Source organism: Pituophis catenifer, unplaced genomic scaffold, assembly GCF_029215685.1.
Source record: "Pituophis catenifer annectens isolate HBS135680 unplaced genomic scaffold, rPitCat1.0.hap2 SCAF_3, whole genome shotgun sequence".
NCBI lineage: Eukaryota > Metazoa > Chordata > Lepidosauria > Squamata > Colubridae > Pituophis > Pituophis catenifer.
This window is the reverse complement of record NW_027256883.1, coordinates 150,948,880-150,969,473: the sequence shown is the minus strand read 5'-3', so window position 1 is coordinate 150,969,473 and position 20,594 is coordinate 150,948,880. Positions and strand designations below refer to the sequence as shown.

General features: G+C 37.0%; 1 protein-coding gene across 1 annotated transcript in view; it reads right to left on the bottom strand.

The window, feature by feature from the left end:
• FYB2 (FYN binding protein 2) overlaps positions 1-19,698 on the bottom strand; it is a 29,402-nt gene extending 9,704 nt beyond the window's left edge. The window contains exons 1-11 of the mRNA XM_070941083.1: positions 19,669-19,698; positions 18,649-19,381; positions 15,452-15,589; positions 14,837-14,870; positions 10,170-10,264; positions 9,402-9,433; positions 7,284-7,401; positions 6,587-6,719; positions 6,430-6,470; positions 3,350-3,425; positions 1,197-1,286 (exon numbers count right to left, since the gene is read on the bottom strand). Coding sequence (XP_070797184.1) covers positions 1,197-1,286; positions 3,350-3,425; positions 6,430-6,470; positions 6,587-6,719; positions 7,284-7,401; positions 9,402-9,433; positions 10,170-10,264; positions 14,837-14,870; positions 15,452-15,589; positions 18,649-19,381; positions 19,669-19,698 — 1,520 coding nt within the window. The remainder of the gene's footprint in view (positions 1-1,196; positions 1,287-3,349; positions 3,426-6,429; positions 6,471-6,586; positions 6,720-7,283; positions 7,402-9,401; positions 9,434-10,169; positions 10,265-14,836; positions 14,871-15,451; positions 15,590-18,648; positions 19,382-19,668) is intronic.
• Positions 19,699-20,594: the final 896 nt, after the last annotated feature.

Genomic DNA, 20,594 nt, shown 5'->3' with positions numbered 1-20,594 from the left:
CTCTTCTTAGAAACCTCCAGTGATGAAGCAACCACAACTTCTGAAGGCAAGTCATTCCATTGGTTAATTGTCCTCAATTAGGAAGTTTCTCCTTAATTCCAGGGTGCTTCTCTCCTTGATTAGTTTCCATCCATTGTTTCTTGTCCTGCCCTCTGGTGCTTTGAAAAATAAGTTGACTCCCTCCTCTTTGTGACAACCTCTCAAATGCATACCAGCTACCATTTCTCCTTCAGCTTAATATTCAATGCTCCTCATTCACGCTAACATTCCTGCCCTTCCCACTCAATCTGGGTAAGATGGAAGGGAAAGGCCTTGCCATTCTGTAAACATATCTAAAGCTTTTGCATTGCTATCCCAAACCCATTTATATTTCAATGACATACATGCTATTATTGAACTAGCCATTAAGAAGTTGTAACCTTTACAGTGCTGTGATTTGTATTGCAGTAACCCAGCATTTCAAAGGTTCATCAGTGACCAAAATGGAATAAAATTAAGGACTGGCACTTTAAATTAATCAATAGATGTCTTTTATGGATGATGATGATGATGATGATGATGATGATGATGATGATGATGTTTTCAGTGAGATTGTTTTACTGCAGATGTTTCATTCCTAGGCAAGGTAAGCTCATCAATGCAAAGGCGATTGAAGTTTGCTGGTTGTTTATTGCATATAGAATAGATTCCCCTGCCAATCTTGCTTGCAATGTGACTTCTTGATTGATTGTTCCTTGATTAGGAGCATACTGTATATTCTGTACATACCATATACAGGTAGTTCTCAACTTACAACAGTTCGTTTAGTGACCATTCCAAGTTAAAACATCCTGAAAAATGTGACTTATGTCCGTTTTTCACACTTACCACTTTTGCAGCTTGATCATAATCATATGATCAAAATTCAGATGCTTGGCAACTGGTTCACACTTATGACCGTTGCTGTGTCCCAAAAGTCATGTGATCCCCTTTTGCAATCTTCTGACAAGCAAAGTCAATGGGGAAGTCAGATTCACTTAACAACCGTGTTACTAACTGCAGTGATTCACTTAACAGCTGTGGCAAGAAAAGCTGTAAAATGGGACACAACTCACTTAAACAAATGTCTTATTTAACAACAGAAATTTTGGACTCAATTGTGGTTGCAAATAGAGGACTACCTGTATTCTCTACTATTGGAATAATACATTACATACCGGGAACTCTCTTTCATGTGTGCGCTTTTTATTTTTAATTTTTCTTTGAAAAATTTTCCAAATCCTTTGAGTTTTTCGATTTTGATATCTCTAGAAGAAGAAAAGAGAGAGAGAAATTAATAAACAACAAAGTGAAGGTACTGTATATACGTTTTATACATTGTCTTTCTTTATGAACATAAAGTTGGGAAAAGACAATAGATGAATGTGCCTCTATTTTGTGACCTCTGGTACCACCCCAACCTTAATTGCTGCTTTTCTAGAATTTCTTTACAAAAACAGAGAAACAAACAGCGTATAAATCTAAAGGTGGAATCAGTGTTCAGAGGCAGACGGTGCTCGGACAACTCCTAAAAGAGTTCAGGCTAGCATACAGCAAAGACCATTTCAACAGCTCCTTTGTGCTTCAGTGGCTGAATAACCCTGAAAGAAAACCCGCATATGTAAAAGCAGAAGGCAGATTGCTACAGAGTTCATTCTTCCCAGGCATGGTCAACCATGCTCTGTGTGGCATGAAAACAAGTCAGAAGAAGCCAATTATATTCTAGCATTATTTACTCTGAGGAACACCCACCTTTTATAATTCCTGGAATGAATAATTCCTTTTCCAGAAATTCTGGGAGGGCAAGATGGGAAAAAAAGATAGATTATTACTAAAAGCATCTGTTTCTGATTTTGCTCTTACGGTGGAAGTTAGTTCTGAGGTAAGTTTAACTACTGGTTGTTAGATAAAGATATTGGGGCGGGGGCATGCGGGATTGGCAGTGGTGGAGAGGGGTTAATTCCAATTTATCCCAAGGGCACCAGTATAGGGAAGGATAGTGCGGATTATTTCTGGTATTAGGGTCCTCTATGTTAGGCTCTCAAAATTGGGTTGATGGTTTTCTGCTGGTTAAATACAGATAGTCCTGTAGTTCATTTAGTGACGGTCCAAATTACAACGGCACTAAAAAAAGTGACTTATGACCATTTTTCACACTTACTACAACATTTCTAGCAGCCCCATGATCATGTGATCAAAATTCAGATGCTTGGCAACTGGCTCATATTTATGACCATTGCTGTATCCCAATGTCATGCGATCCCCTTTTGTGACCTTTTGACAAGCAAAGTCAACGGGGAAGACAGATTCACTTAACAAACAGGTTACCCACTTATCAACTGCAGTGATTCACTTAACAATTGTGGCAAGAAAGGTCGTAAAATGGGACACAACTCACTTAACAAATATCTCACTTAAGAACAGAAATTTTGGGCTCAATTGTGGTTGTAAGTATAGGACTACCTGTAGACTATAAGCAATTAATCCAATGAATTTGATGGGTATCAAGTCAGGAAATGTTGGCCTAGTCTGTTCCAATTGATATTCTAAAGTAATATGGTTAATCCTCAATTTAGTACAACAGCTCATTTAGTGACCATTCAAAGTTACAATGGCACTGAAAAAAGTGATTTATGACCGTTCTTCACACCTACGACCCTTGCAGCATCCCCATGGTCACGTGATCAGAATTCAGACACTTGGCAACTGACTCATATTTACGACAGTTGCAGTATCCCGGGATAAAGTGATCATCTTTTGCTACCTTCTGACAAGCAAAGTCAATAAGGAAGCCAGATTCATTTAACAATCATGTTACGAATTTAACAACTGCAGTGATTCACTTAACAACTTGGAAAGAAAGGTCATAAAATGGGGCAAAACTCGCTTAACAAACGTCTCACTTAGTAACAGAAATGTTGGGCTCAAAAGTTGAGGACCACCTGTGCATAGAATATGGCTACTAAGCATCAGGAGGAATTTTCTAACTGTACAAACAGCCAACCAGTCAAAGAGGCTCGTGTATTAAATGGTGAATTCTTACTGAGATCTTCAAATAGAGGCTGGAAAGGCATCTATCAGAGATGATATAGTAGATCCTATCCCAAGCAGGGAGTTGAATGGGATAATATCTAAGATTTCTTCCAATTGGTTCCATAATATTTCCTACACTCCAAAAAGGAATTCTAGCAACACAGTAAACATATTTGACCATTGCCAAGAAGACAGCACTAATACAGCCTTTTTTTGTGCCTATAGCAAAAAGGGACAAATTGTACAGGATATAAAAATGCCAAGACTCAAAGTTCATACAACCAAAGTTCATACTCACTCCGATTTGGAGGAATTATAACCTTCACTTTGAATTTCACTTTGAATATCCTCATATGTTTCTTCATAGGTATCATCTGAAATATAAAAGAATAAAAAGCCATATTTGTAGCTAAACCACCCGTTGCTGGTAATTTTAAAGTATAATTAGAAAAGACATCATTTGGAAATATAGCAAAAGGGTTAATTTTTTTTTTTATCATCATCCATTTATTGCACTTCATTAATAACCTAACTAAGCTCTTTTTGGAATATCCAAGAAGTAGTGCCTGAATTAAATAAAACCGACTTCCAAATTTAAAGAGATTATAAAATATAGAGTACTATGAATTGGAGGATGGAATAAAACAAGCACGTTTTCTATTCAAAAATACGTCAAAAGAATACGCTTTAAGATTCTACAACTTTGTAGCTTTTATCGCATCCTATAACTGTCTCAAATTGAGCCAATCCTGTAGGAAAGGATGTGGTAGAGAAATCACACAAAAGATTAACCCCAAAGAATTATTAATCTATCTAACCAACAGATTATTTCATATTTTTATGCAAATTAACTCCTGAGCTTTATTTTCTGTTGTATTCATATTCTGTCTTTCTTCCAAGAAGTTCAGTTTAGCCCAAATGTGATCTCATTTTTACCTTTACAGCAGTGATGGGATTCAATTTTTTTTACTACCTGTTCTGTGGGCATGGCTTGATGGGTATGGCATGGCTTGGTGGGTGGCTTGGTGGGCGTGGCTTGGTGGGCATGGCAGAGGAAGGATACTGTAAAGTCTCCATTCCCTCCCCACTCCAGGGGAAGGTTACTGCAAAATCCCCATTTCCTCCCGATCAGCTGGGACTTGGGAGGCAGAGAATAGATGGGGGCGAGGCCAGACAGAGGTGGTACTTACCGGTTCTCCGAACTATTCAAAATTTCCACTACCAGTTCTCCAGAACTGGTCAGAACCTGCTGAATACCACCTCTGCTTTACAGCACTCAAATATTCTCGGTACTCAACTAATACCTTTAAAGCGCTCCATGGCATAGGGCCTAGCTATCTTCGAGACCGCCTGTTGCCACCGACGACCTCCCATCGACCCGTGCGCTCCCACAGAGATGGCCTCCTCGGGGTGCCATCAGCCAAACAGTGCAGGCTGGTGACCCCCAGGGGGAGGGCCTTCTCTGTGGGGGCACCTACCCTCTGGAATCAATTGCCTCCAGAGATAAGGAGAATCCAAGACCTCAGTGCCTTCCGCCGTGCCCTTAAAACCTTCCTTTTCCAGCAAGCCGGGCTGGCCTAATTTTTTAAGTGTTTTTAAGTGTTTTGTTTATTGTTTTTATTTAATTGGGCCAAATTTATATATATATATATATATATATATATATATATATATATATATATATATATATATATATATATATTTAACTGTATTTTAATATTTGTACTTGATGTTTTTACTTGGCTGTTCATCGCCCTGAGTCCTCAGGGAGAAGGGCGGTATACAAATTCAAAATAAAATAAAATAAAAAATAAAAAATAGTTCTCAAATATTCTGACATGGTGAGTCAACTACGACAATCAAGTAAATTTCATGATTGATCAAGGTATTAGTTTGGATTTTAAAAAACAAAACAAATATGATTTATACAAACACATCCATTTTGTCATATGCTACCTAGAGTTTTTGGATTGGGGTCGGTTACCAATACTATAAAACAAACAAACCAATAAATGAGAGTCTATAAATTAACTGAGAGACGAGTTCAAAACCATGACTGCTCCTAATGAGGAAAATTCACATAAATCAACATTAAAAATTCAGTGACCATAACTTAACTACACCATGTGGAATGAGTACTATCATTTGAAAGTCAATGTGTCACTAAGGGTGATTTTTTTTTTAATTTGACAGTACAATATCAGCCTCCAGGGATTTTAAATGAAGTGTCTTCAAATAAGACTGTCAGTAAAAAGCATGACCTGCTTAGTCAAATGGTTTACCAAGACATCTTGGGCCAGGTGCTATCAATCAGCCTAACCTAACAAAATGAGGATGAGTTGGAAGATATCCATATATCTTTCCTTTGATACAAGGGAGAAAGAAATGAATAATATACTAAGGAAAAAATGGAGGAAGCAACTAATTATCTCTCCATTGCTGACAAGAGCAAAGCTAGTTTAAGGAGCAAAGTGGAAAGTTCAGACTGAGAAATGACAGAGTATATTATTTAGGCTTTGAGGTCTAACAACTTCAGATAAATTCTATATATACAGAAAAAGGGGGATCTTTATTCCTAGAATAGTTTTCTGGGCTATGAAAAAGAGCAGACAAACATGGGATCCCACTCCATGGAGCACTATTATTTATTAGATTTTATTTATTAGATTTTATTTGTTATTCAGTGACTTCCCAGAAGACCACTGGATAACAATTGCAAAACAAGAACATGTATATTAAATATAAGCTAGCATAGAAGTACTGTGGTCCTTCTACTTTTAGAAAATTTATCAGATTCCCATTGGCAAATCTACAGCTTGAACATGTCAAAGGGAAATCGTCAATATGAATTATATAACCAATATATCTAAATAATGATTTATTGAATGTTATTTGACTTACATTACAATTATACTGACATTATAAAATGTAAAGTAAAAATTAAAACTTTAATTTTTTATATTTACATTTTTTCTTTACAAACTTTGCCATGAATTATCATTTTTCATGTGACAAAAGTGTGGCATTATTAAATACATGGGATCTGACCATATTAGCTGAATTCTAACATATCTAAATTAAACTACTGTCCTGACCCCATTTACCTTTGAGAGTGTGGTCCCTGACACACTACTCAGAAGCTTTTGATATTTTTTTCCTAAAAGGGATCTCAGCCATGAAAAAAAAAATAAAGCCATATTTTTTCCGGTCTACAGACACTCCAATTTTCATACTCTTTCCAATGGTTGGGTAGTGCAGAGAATTCACTAGGAATCTGGATGGTTTTTCAAGAGTTAAAACTACCTTTGCGTAAATTCTTTCAGTGGTTAAATATTCAACCCCACTTTGTTCTATAAGAAGTGTTATTTCTATACTTACTGGAATGTAAAGCAAATGATCTGTGGGCATCAGAGGATTGTCTGCAACATAACATTTAAACAAAGTAGTGTAAAAATACATTTGAAATGTTAAGAGTCACAATTTTTAAAAATACTTAAATCTACATGTACTTTCTAAATGTCTATGAAACACTTACAGGTCTCTCTCTATTCCTTCCACATCATCATACAATTCCTCTGCAGTTTGCTCCAACGTAGCAGTTCTTAGATCTGGGTTCCATTTCCCTTCATCTGTTCTTAAAGATTCCAGGCATACATAATCATCTGAAACTGGAGTAGAATTCTTGTTTCAAACTCTCCTGAACATATATGAAATATTTAATCTGCCTAAATGCTGAAACTGCAACATGCATTCTGAAGATCCAAGAAGAGAAAGCTATGAAAACTGCACTGGCTTTTTGATGCATGTTTCTCCAAAATATACCATTAAGGAAAAAGCAGTCAAAACTTTTTGCCGTGATTGTCCTTCTACATTGTCCATGGACTTTAAAATTGCACTTACAGTCACAGAAACCAGGCTGGCTTGGGAATTCTGAGAATTGAAGTTCACACATCTTCAAGTTATTTAGGCTGAGAAACACTGCTATAAAATAATACAGTACCAAGCTTTTCTTAAGCATATTCCATAAATCATCATTACTGTACACCAGCTCTTCCAATTGTCCCTCGTCTCTCAACCTAGATATACAAACATCAATTCTTCAATCCTTGGCAAGAAGTCAAGAGATACAAAGGACATCTTATCAAGAGATGTTACGTATGGAGAGGTATAAAGGAGTATGTGTCACTTAATTCAGAGTAAAGCAGCAGCAACATCAACCTGCATTTACTCACAATCTCCATCCTTTGCCAATCCTTCTCCAGAGAAACACTGATTTGTTTCCTCTTGGGGCATGTTCTTCTCATTCCCTCTGATTCGGGGTTTCATGAATATACTTCTGGGACTGCAAATCTGTTAGCACACATTACATTGCTTGGTTAGAGCCCTTTCACAACATTCCTTGCTAAATCCATGATGTGGCACAGAGCACCTCTTCTACCATACAAATCAAAGCAGATTAAATAAAGTACTGAATTATTTCTGATCAGGCATCATCCAGGCCCAAATCTGTTTAATTTGTCTCCATCTTGCACTATCTATATGTTTCATCATAAGAAAACATTCCCCAAGCCGAATTCTTACCAGTAAATTTCAATGAACTTTTAAGTAAAGGGGAAATGCATGTCCTATTTCTTTCCCAAGCCAAAACCAGGAGAAGACAATATTACATTAGGTGAGTAGAAAATTCAAGTGTAAAATTCAGCCATTTTACATATTCAATATTAGCAATTATTCAATTTTCCCAATTAAAAGATCTCCTGTAACATCTGTGAGTAGAATGGGCCGCAGCACTGCAGGGTTTTCAAGAAAGACATATCGCCTTTTACAAGACAGTTTGTGCACATATAATCCAATCGGAAACTCAACATTAAGAATTGCCCATTTACTAATTCAGAAAAATAATTGGTAGCAACAAATATTAGATATTCTGAAGATCATACTTTGAGGATACCCAACACTGTAGATAATTGGACTAGCAATTTCAAGAGACTGAGACTAATAACACAAGACCAATGAAATCCGTAAGATTCTCGACTAGAAGCTGTTTGCTATTCAGAATATCAAACTGTTCCTTCTTCAAATACCATGTTCATTTTTACAGCTGCATAATTTAATCCTTGTATTAAAAACTTTTTTTAAAAAAAAACCCAACACATAGGGCAATAAGTAGTACATAAATATTCCTGGCTTAATATTTCTTCAACCTATTTGTAGCAAAACAAAGAGTGCTTTAGTTTTCACAGATTAGTCACAAAATAATAGTTTTGTTGACCTGGACATTGTTTTAAGGAATATCTCGGTCTGCATCTATGTTCCATGTCCTTTTAGTGAAATGTGGCTTGAATCCAAAAGACACTAATCAAAGTTTCCAAAGCATGCAGATAAACATACACAAGCAAATTTTCCTTCCTGAATTTAATCCATGACACCAAATGGGTTGTCATTTCAAACATTTGCTAATCTTCCAAAGCAATCTTTGAAGCACAAGGAAAAGTAGGCTGACACAAAAGTTATGGGAGAAATAACCTGCATGAAAAATAACTCATTTTAAAGCTTGTATGCTTGCCAGATGCTTCAGTTTATATTATTCTCATATGGAACATTTGAAGAAAATTAATTAGTTTACTAGGAAAATTGGTTGAGAATTGACTTGTTTGTTCAACATACTTTCAGTTCTATCAACAAATTAAATTTAACATATTTAGATTGTGTTTATATTATATACTTTTGGTTATATACTTGTAACCTGCAACACAATGGATAAATGAAGCCAATAACATTACATTATCATCACAATTGCTTGACGTTAGGACTAGGTTCATCCAATTTAAATAATGAAATTGCTATGTTGAAAAAAAGTCAGTAATTAGCTATAATTTGTAAAATATTGCCTTGTGTGTATTATTCTAAATGTGATATAAAATTTTAGCATAACAAAAAGTAATTTGTCCTGAGGTTAAAAAAACAAAACAAAAACCCACCAATTCCAGAATGCTGAAATTCAATGCATTTCTATTTTAATATTAATCATCTACTATCTAGGTCCTAGCTATAAACACACAAGAGACAATAAGTTTCCTTTAGTTAGTTAGTTAGAGTAGTGGTGGACAATTAATGGCCCCTTTATGACCTGTGGACTTCAATTCCCAGAATTCTTTAATCAGCTGGCTCAGGAATTCCGAGATTTGAAATCTACAGGTCATAAAGGGGCCATTAATTGCGCACCCCTAAACTAGAGGGATGAGCTCCATAAAGATGGATATTTCTACAGCAAGCCAAGTGCTGATCCGTTGTTCTCTTTTTCTTCTCTACCTCTAATTATTTCATCAAACTAGATTGAGAGCACATACCTTAGTATCTTCCTTTTTCAAAGACTTGAAAGCTAGAATCAAGGTTTAGTAGAAATTAGTACATTCCACTTTACAGTTTATTTCAACTACTTTGATAAAACTGCTAACCATAGTAAGAAGTTACAGATAGATTGCTATATAACCTACCTTTTCCAACCAACTAAACAAAATGAACCCAAGCTAATATTTTTTTAAAACTAAAACTGCAAGATTTCATGAACTACTGATACAATTAGAAGTCATCTTAATTCTATCCCCATCCAAATCTTAAAAATGAAAAACATGTGTGAGAAAAGTCAATGAAAGATCACCTCTTTTCAGAGGCACATAGTTAAAAGAGTTTTTAAAAAAGAGTTTGAAGTTAAATAGTACAAAAAGAAAAGAAAAAATAGAGAAAAGCTTGATAAATGTACTGAAACCTAACACAGAATATAAAAGCCAAAATTACAGTGCACTGATGATTTCAGTTAGTATCTAAATGCACTGATATTACCAAATCGGGTAATGAAACATCTATTACAAACAACAGCCAGGATTCGATAGTTCAATCCTGAGCTATGTATATTCTCTTCTGTTAGATTTAAAATGTTAACCGTCGACTAATTTCTCACCTCTGCTACTTAAATTCTCAAAGTATTACTTCTGCCACAGTGTTAATCACCAAATCCCCTCATGTTGCAAGCTAATAAACCTTGGGAGTAGCTGCACATCTAATGAGCAATGTACACCCATATAATCTGCATCAATGAAACAACAGTTAAAACTCACAGTGTATAGGCCGTTGAGCAGGATTAGGGCAGTTCTCTTGCTGTTCCTGGTAATATATGGTTTCTTCATAGGTGTTCAAATCTTCCAGTTCAGTACTGAAAATAAAGGAAGAGGCCATACCATTATCCTTTTCTGAAAAAGAACTTAGAAAACAATAAAAGTGTCTGGATATTTTTGAGTTCTTCATCCCAGAGATGTACAGTATATTGACTGGAATCAGTCCTGTTTCTCTTCCTCAATAGGAAGTTTACAGATGGTTCTACTAGCCAAGAAATCTTGGGAGTGTTTTATATGATGTACTGCTTTTCAATGTTGCATGGAAACTTATAAAAGTAAGGTAGCAACACAACAGGACCTCTACTGCTGTTTGATCAACTCTCTGTAAATTCTGCAACACTGAGAATCCTAAAAAAGAACACGGAAAATAATATTCCACATTTTCAAGTATTTTTTGCAAGAATGAAAGTATAGTGCTTATTAGGGCCATGCAGACAATCAGTTCAGAAATCCAATTAAAAGGAAATTTGATCAAATGTAAAATCAACTTTCCAAATCAAATAATTTGGAATCAAACTGTCAAACCAAATCCTTCCAAAGAGAAACCAAGCATCAATGGTCTTCTGCATACGGAAACACAACTTTCTTCCTATAACCAAAATAATAGGAATAACTCAATTCAACAGTTTTATTCAGATACTTAAATTAACTTGATTGGACCATTAGCTTTGGAAATACAAATCAAATCATTGATTTGAATGAAACTCATCTGATTATACAAATTGAAATGATAAACGTCTTTTTACAATGAGTTGCAAAAACTTTATGCAAAATATGAAGCACCTGGACACAGGTGGATAGCAATTAATTAATAATTCAATAGATTCTTTGGGGATCAGTTCAAGAGAATCATGGAATTCACAACTGAGAATGCCAAATCCATCTAGTTGAATGAGTGATGCTGAGCTATCCAGATCCTAAACAATAATTGTATGTGGTCAACACATGCTAACCAATCAGGAACAGATCATATAGAATTTAATGAAGTGTTTTAAACAATTTATTTATTTATTTATTTATTAAATTTTTATACCGCCCCCTCTCCCGAAGGACTCGGGGCGGTGAACAGCCAAAATTAAAAACACACAATACAAATATTAAAATACATTAAAACGAAATTAAATTAACTTGAACAAATACATAAATGTTCTATGTTCTATAAATCACTTAATACTCAATATCATGTCTATTTAATACCCAGCAACTACAGAGGCAATTTGGTATAGGGATTAAGGCACTAGACCAGAAACCAGGAGACCTTAAATTCTAGCCCTGTCTTAGGCATGAACCCAGTTGGGTTGTCTTTGGCCCAGTCACTGTCTCTCAGTCCTAGCATGGAGGCAATGGCAAACCAATTTGAAATCTTGCCAAGAAAGATTAGTGACTCAAAGGCACATACAGACAAAAAATCCCAAAAAGAAATTCCCCCCAAAATCTAATAGTCAGCATAGGGAGTTAAATCCAAGATGGCGGCATGCGTAGATGCTGCGACTTTGAGCTTCTGGTGTTATAGTGGAGCATGGATTGCACCAGAAGGCTAAACCCATTTCATTGTATATATGATGTACAATGACAATAAAGGCTATACTATACTATAAAAACCTGAATGACATTTTATCCATCTACAAGAATATATAGCTAGCAATTTACAACCATTAATTAGGTGTCCATTCAAAGTTACAACAGCACTGAAAAAAGTGACTTATGACTGTTTTCAAACTTATGATCACTGCAGCATCCCCACAAGCATGTGATCAAAATTGGGCTGCTTTGCAACTAGTTCGTATTTATGATGGTTGCGGTGTCTCAGAGTCATGTGATCACCTTTTGTGATCTCCTGACAAGCAGTCAATGGGGAAACCAGATACACTTAACAATCATGTAACTAACTTAACTGCTTAACTGCAGTGATTCACTTAATAACTGTGGCAAGAAAGGTCGGAAAATGGAACAAAAAGTAACAACTATTTTGTTTAGGAATAGAAATTTCGGGCTTAATTATGGTCATAAATTAAGGATTTCCCGAATTTATTGCTAGATGAGCATGACCAAATGATTCTTACTCTTATTAAACATTATAATGTACCCAAGATATATCAAAGTGGACTGGACACTTTCCAGTATACATCTAGTGTCCTTTCCAGGACACTAGATGTACAATCAAATACCACAAGAAATGGTAATCAACCATCCAATATTCAACAGTTTGCTTCAAAATGTATTTTTTATTATACTGTGTTTTCCCCAAAATAAGACCAGTTCTTATATTATTTTTTGCTCCAAAAGATGCATTAGGGCTTATTTTCTGTTTAGGTCTTATTTTGTGGAAAATACAGTACTAAATGCATTATCTGTCTGACAATTTTAACTGGGGTTTATTTTGGGGGATAGGCCTTATATTACGAGCATCCTGAAAAATCATGCTAGGACTTATTTTCCAGTTAGGTCTTATTTTCAGGGAAACAAGGTAATTATAAAGCTGAAGTATAAATTGAGAGTGCTACCTAAACAAACAAACCCAAAAGATGTCATTTGTACATCTAGAAAAAGTGATTAACTGCTAAAACGTGACTTGGAAGTGACTCTTGCTCATCCAACCAACACTGGAACAGTTGCTGCTCAGCCTTACACAAACAATAGCTTCCTGCAGTTAAATCATCTTTCTAAAGTTTACTCATCAGCTTAGAATACACATCTTGCTACACCGATAAGAGCAGTCTTAATTGGTCCTGACACATTTGTCTGCTTATCACAGTACCAAATACCCAAGGGACATACTGTACGTTTTTAGCAAGAAAGATCCAGAAACCCTAGCCATGTTCCAAAAGCTGTCTAAATAGAACCTACCAGACAACATAGATACCTTAACCCACGTTCTTTCCAGACATGCAAACAACTGTAATTAAAATCCACATCTGCTGTTGAAATTCACTGACACCTATGGCTTAAGCATTTTTTGATCAAGCAGATGCAAGTATTTGCAATCTTCGGTTTATAGAACTTCAGAAATTTCAAGCCAGAGACCATGAAGAAAAAGAGGGAGCAATTTCTCTTGGAGAGAGAGAGAAAAGAAAAGCACATTATTTTAGATCCCCAGAACATGCGAACTTCGTGTTCACAGATAACTTGATACAAAGGCATTAAGTCCAAATAGAAGTAGTGATGTTGTAATATTTAGGAAAAAAACACATAACAAGGAAATACTTTGCCAAATATCTGCATTACCATTTTCAATGTTGTCTATAAAAATATTTGTATCCCTGGTTTAAGCCCGATTAGTGATGATTTGTGTATTACACTTCCATTCAGCCTTTCTTCCAAGACAATGTAGCCAATGTTGCTTTGCTTTTCTCCTGAGTATAAAGCAGGAAGGGAGGAAGCTCTAGAGCCGTGTTTCCCAACGGTAGCCATTTTAAAATGTCTGGACTTCAACTCCCAGAATTGAATGGGAATGAAGTTGGGAAACACTGCTCTAGAGTCTAGCCCCATGTGTGCTACAGGTAGCACGCAGAGCCCTTTCTGTAGGTACACTAGCCGTCGCCCCAGCCCAGCTCCACTACGTATGTGCACGCGCCTCCCACCAGCCAACTGGTCTTCAGGTCTCTGCCGCGCATGCGCAGAGGGGCAGGGTGCGTTCACAGGAGGGTGCAGGTTGGTGCAGGAGGCTTTCCAGGCCCAAAACGGGGCACAGGGGTGCTGCATGAGGCCCCCTGCACCCTGTTTTGGGCCTGGAAAGCCACCTGCACCAACCGAGAAGCCAAAATGGGGCGCGGGGACCGGGGCACATGTGTGGGGGATGTGCATGCATGTGTGGGGTTGGGCGCATGCACAGGGGGGCACTTGTATTGCATTTTGGGAGTTCGGGCACACGCGCACCCACTTTGGGCACTCAGCACCAAAAAGGTTAACCATTACTGGTCTAGCCTATGAAATAGATTAGATTGCGATACAGATTTGCTACTTCCCAGTCAAACCTACAAATATTCCACAGCATTGCATTGGAGTCTGCTGCTAAAAATTATGATGGAAGTCAAAAAAGCTAATTGTGACTGATGGATTGCTCCACTTGTAAAGATCTCCGCAGTGAGCAGGGAAATGAGTGATAGTAGTTCATAACAATGCTTTGCATTAATGATTTTGGCAAAAGGTAATAAAAGGTAAAAACACTAGGTATATTTCCTGAAGCAAATCTTTTCAATTACAGTATGGTTTATAAAGCAGAAATATAGCACCCATAAATTTATTCTGTTTTGTTTTATTTGTAATGCAAAGAACACTGCTGTAATCATGTTCACCCAAGAAAGCCAGTAATGAAGGGATTTTATGAGATGTTTACAAATTTTCTCTGTTCACCTTAACTTCTTTTTTCTCTGCCAAACTACTAGCTGTTGCATACATAAATACAAAACTGAGGATAGGACACATATATACAAAGACAGTTTCTGAATCTCATTTTTAAGATGGCATATGTGTATGCCCAAAACACTTATTTTATTTTACAAAAAGCAGCTTGGCACTGCTATTTACAGAAACCTGATACCACAGGCAAGATAAATAAAGGCAACCTGAAATGAATTCCTAGGCAGTAAAGTAAAGGTATATTTACTTACATTTCGGGAGTCAAGTATGCATCATCTGGAGTATCTGAAAAGAAACATTTAAAGGAAACAATTACTGGAACCATACAATATAACAGAGAAGTTAAATTCATCAGATAGTGCTTGAATAGATCCATTCTCAGAGGAGTTCCAGAGGTCTCTGGGTTTCCATAAACTTATCCCAAACTTTGGACTAATTATTAGGTTAATATTGGAGAAGACCATGAGAAAAATATTCAGGGAGAAGTTTCATTATATATATCAGAGCTGCTTGATCATAAGATGGATAGCATATAAATTTAATAAAAATAAATAAAAGCATGGATTCAAAGGAGTTAAAAGTGAGTGATATTTGTCACTCATTGAAACTTGATGTCAATTAGTGCAGAGAGCCACGGTGATGCAGGACATGTCAGACTGAAGAATATGAGAGATGGGGAACGCCTTAGAATAGCAGCGAACATCACTTACTGAATTGTGGGACAAAAGAAAAGTAACCCCAAATGAACTTATTGTTCAATAGCTATCAGGATACGTTGAAATAAGTACCTCACTCTATTAGAAATAACTGCAGTTCTTGGCACCTAGTAACCATTTCTTTGCAATGCCACCAAGTAAATACTCTACCTGGAAAATTCTGCTGGAAGGCACCAAGATCTACCTTGGGAGGTCTTGGTGGCTTCTTTGGAGGAGGACCAAGTTCTTTGATAGAAGGAAGGAGCTTGATTTTTGGAAGCTTGGCATCTTCATCATCAGGACATCTTTCTGTACCAAAGAAATGAATTAATCTTAAGATTTGAAGAAAGAGGAGTAGACAATGCATGTTTATGAAACAATGAATAGTTTTCTTCTAGTTCTGGCATCTTTCTTTCCTATTCTTAAAAGTTATGTAGGGAAGGTCTGTGCCAATGTATGCCTGCACTGGCCTTTTGGCTGCAGAACTGGCAGCATCTGTACCACAGAATCCAACAAGGTATCATTTAATGTCCTCCAAACTCTGGTTCCTAGCATTTTGGAGGAAAGGGGAGAACCACTCATCCAAATGTTACAGAGTGAACGGGCAATATTTTGATCATAGGAACCATACTTCATTTCCCCCCCCCCCCAAATTTATTTATTTGATGGATGAATCCTGCAATGAGTGAGCAGCAATGCAAAAATATCATTGAAGCAAAGCGGGACAGGATACTCATGTTTTGGTGAGGGAAGGGTAGCTAAAGTATATCGGCCTTAAAGGACTCGACTCAATTTTTTTATTCTTGTACTTTTCTACAAAAAAAACAAAAAACCTGACAGCAAATCATACTGCTGTTTAACCTGTAGCAAAGCAAGTAATTTTAAATACATTGGACTTAATGGGGAGACCCAGATTTGGGACTCCATTGACAGAGAGTGATCCCTAGATGACTTTGGACCAGTCGTTCCTTCTCAGTTCAACCTATATTAAATTGTTATGGGATAAAATTAATGAGCTGCTTCCTGGTCTATGTCACTTCTCTGAGAAAACTTGGAATATAAATGTGGTAAACAAATAAAAGTAATGGCCTTGGGGACTGCAAAAAAATGCAGTCTTGCATATTATATATTGTGGAATTGAAAAAGGAGAATGGTTCAACCCTAATTATTCAAAGCCTAGAGCAACTTATCCAAATTTAGGCCTTTTTTCATTAAAAAAGGGAGAGGAAGGCATGGCAGCACTGAAACAACAGACAAAATAGTTGAAGTTTCTTTTAATTTATGAAACTTACATGGCCATCCATCTATCCAGTGAAACTGTGTGAGACCATATAAATTTAATTAATAAAATCATTACTGCCCCCCCCCCCAGTTATTTGTTTAAGATGCCAAATACATTTCTTAATGTATGTGGATGTTGTCATAAATATAAAACCTAAAGTCATTCAATGAAACTATAGGATAGAAAGTCGGGACATTACTTTTTCACACAACCAAAGGATATTGGACAACTTTGTGTTGAATAAGGCCATCAGCAACCAAAAGCCATGACAGTAAGGTGACTGATCGTCCTCCTTTAGGGAGGACAGTCCTTCTTTTGTAAGTTCTGTCCTCTCTCGAAAAGTGTCCTCCTACATGTTTTCCTTTTCAATATTTGAAGACTAATCTGTAAATCTCCGTATTCGGTCGATGCCGATCCAATCCGTTGCGTGTGATGTGACATATTTGTATTTGACATGACAATTCGTCAAGGCTCGGTACAGTGCGGCGAGACATGATTATGAGACGCATGCGCTCCACACAGGAGAATTGTTTTGAGAGAGCTGCGCGCAAGTGGCTTTGTTTACTTATTACCAAAACACGACACGGCACACACGCACGTTTCTTTTATTTACGATATTTTTTTTCTTCAATTTATTTGTGTCCTCCTCATTGTAAAAAAGTTGGTCACCTTAATGACAGCTATGGAGTTACTGATTTTAAGAACCTGTATGCCACCTTATAAAATCAACTCAGTTTCTCAATATTCTTTTGTTGAGAAAAATGTATAAGAGGATGTGATGATGTATCTCTCCAGCACGCAGACTGGAAAATAAGCAGTGATAAGATGGGATGCGTATGATCTTGCAAAACTTGTTTATGTTATTTTATGACAGTTAAAGTGTATGCTAGACTCATAAAAAATGAAAAAAAAAAAAACCACCCTGTGACTCAGCACTGAAGAGCCACCTAGAAAGGTCAGTTGGGAGAAAATCCTGGAAGCTACATTCAAAATCTTATTGTATGAATCACCTGCATTCATTGTAAGTTGGCAAAATTGCCACTTAATAATAAGTTCCTGTAAGGCAACTTTTTTCCGGGAAAAAAATAAAATCAATTAAATATTAATCTTCTTCAGTGTTGGCTTTGGTCCTGGATTTTGTGAAGACTGTCAAAGTCAGAGATTCCCAATGGTAGGTTTCTCCTCCTGAGTTTGCAAAAATTCATTTCAGCAGCCACAACAGCATGTTCTGCCTGGGGAGCCACCATTTTTTTTTTTTTTTTTGTCTTTGGTTACTATAAGAGCAAGCACATTGCTTAATATTTATGAAGAACATACGCTGATTAGTAACTAGTTGGGTGCCATCACTTCAAGGCTTTAATCAAACAATAGAGAAATAACACAGTCAGAAAGCTTAATCTTTATCCGTCTCCTACAAGTATTAAGCTACAGTCTGTGAAACAAGGCATGGAGTTCGCTGTTCTAGTAGCTGTCCCGTTGTCAGAGCCTATGTATCAAGTTGATTTGACGAAGTGTTGGAAAAAGCTTTATGATATTTTGCCTCTCAAATGTCCCCAAAGAGAAGTTAAGCTTATGTTAGTTTAAGAATTGTCATTCTAATAAAGGAGGGGAGTACCTTCTTTGATGGCTGGTGTGATATGGACTTTTATCTACCACAACTCTCCATCACCACCCAAACATTAACACCAAGCCTTATAGCCAATAAAATATTACTGGCCATTCCCCAATTTTGTTAAGAGTGACTATATATTTTAATAGTTTCATAATAGAAGTAAACTCAACAGAACCTATTTGCATTGGACTCTTCCACAGTTGTAAATAGTGAGACAAGCATGACCCAAACATTTTCAATTTCCAAGATTTCTTAAATAATATAAAAGGAAAACGATCTGTACTAACCCCAGTTTACAACCTCAACAAATCAGTTATCACCGATGGATATATGTTACTTCTAAAGGCTGGAAACAGCTGCAAATCACTTTTTGTAACCACTTTTTGTCTGTGCTTTGGCTATAATTGTTCTTAGACCTATTTGAAGCAAATATAACTGGCTTAACATGAGGAAAAAAATATTAAATATATTTACCATTTGAGGCCTTGCTTAGACTGTTCGGATTGTTCAAACTACTTGGAGAAAAACCAGCAACCACTTTATTTAAGCTTGTATGACTTCTTGGAGGAACCGGAGGTGAAGTTGTAGGAACAAATTCATTGTGTACCTGGGATGGAGGCTTACAGGCATCAAGGACCATCCCTTGCTTAAGTCCAGCTATTTTTGCTTTATCCTCTGTCGAAATCGCAACATTAACAACTTGTGGGTGGGAAAGAGAAGTTGTCCTGATTGTACACTGTGGTGGTGTTGCACCACATTTCTGGTCACCTTGTGCTGAAGCACTTTCCCAAATGTGCAGTGTGTTGCAAAAAGAACTGCTTGCTCCTTCAGACCCTTGAGGAGAAAGACAAGATCTTGGATGCGGTTTCTGTGATTCTTCCCCCGATGAAGGTGGCTTGCAAATGGCTCCAGAGAGGTTTGAGTCTTTCCTATCTTTGAGCTTGACCTTTGGGAATACCATAGGCTTGACTTGACTGATTTCAAATTTCTGTGACGTGTAGCTGAACTGCTTGGCTTGCTGTTCAGGATCTGGAACCTGCCTTCGGTGCAAGGGTTTTGGTGTGGGAAGAGACACAGATGAGCCACCAGTATTTTGCCGTGGACTGAATTTGGCAGGAGGCTTCTTTGCAGACTCCAGGAGCATATTGGAAAAATTGGAATCATTTTGAAACATTGCTCGAAGACTGCCAAAGTCTCTGGGCTTTTCCTAAAATAGACAAAAAAGAGAAAAGGTAATTGCCAGTTGCAGAGCTACCAGTGAATTAGTGCCTGGTGAAAATGTAACTCCGGCTGGAACTAAATTAAAATCTTTCCAGGCCTCCTCTGAATATCCATTGTATCACAGTAATAGTTTAATCATTAGCATATTGGAGCTAATACTGATATAAATAACAAAAGCTGAATAGAAGCACAAGGGAAGACCGAAATCCTTGTAGTGAGGAAATTATGTCCAACTACCTACTATTAGTAAGAAGAGATTTTTCATTGGATTACTCCAGAAGTAGTTAATCTGGTAACCTCCATAACTCCTGGACTGTATTTCCTACTTTCCATTAGCCATTCTCATTAGGGTTAATCTGGAAAGTTCCTGATAATTTGCCCATGGAGAACTCTAAATCAAATCTATCTTAATGACAACTGCTCTTGCTTTTCTCTCTAATTCTTGCCATTAATTGGCTGGAAACTAGACACAATTTAATGTTGTGTGGTAGGGGTGGAGATGAGATGGAAGGGGGGGAAACACTTAAAATAACACAGCACTTTTTGCAATCATAACTTTTGGCCCCAGAAATCAACTCCCAGAAATCACGGTTCAGGGCCTCTCTGTAACCATTTATTTCTTCCTGTTTTAAAAAGGCCCTCCAGATATGCTAGAACAACCTTTCAAAGAACGGACAACAATTCTGGGAATGACAGACAACAAATTCTCGGAATTACACACCTTGCAAATTTGGAGGCCACCACAATGAGGAAGAGGGTGGTACTAGTTTGAACCACCTGATGAATTTAATGGACTCGCTTAGCACAAGGAACATGTATGTTAACTGGTTTTATCCTGAAATAGATCAGAGATTAGAAAATCCGGGGAAACAAGACAACCCTAGACAGACGTTCCATTATGCTGAAAAGAAACATGCTGATGTCTTTAATGAGAAAGCAACACAATTGAGCCTTGTCCTGAGATGTTATTGAATTTTGTATAATTGCATCCAACTTATTAAATACCAAATAGTCTCCTCTGAATAACCTCTCGTAGTCAACGCCAGTGTTTCCACATTAAACAGTGTGATGTAAAGCATCCAAGGGATACTTCAGTTGTTCTGATTGTACTAGAGCAGCCAGCTGCACGATGCAGCCAGCCATGCCAAAGACTCTAGTTGAAACTGGAATCTATCTGCAATTAACACTGCCATACAAGA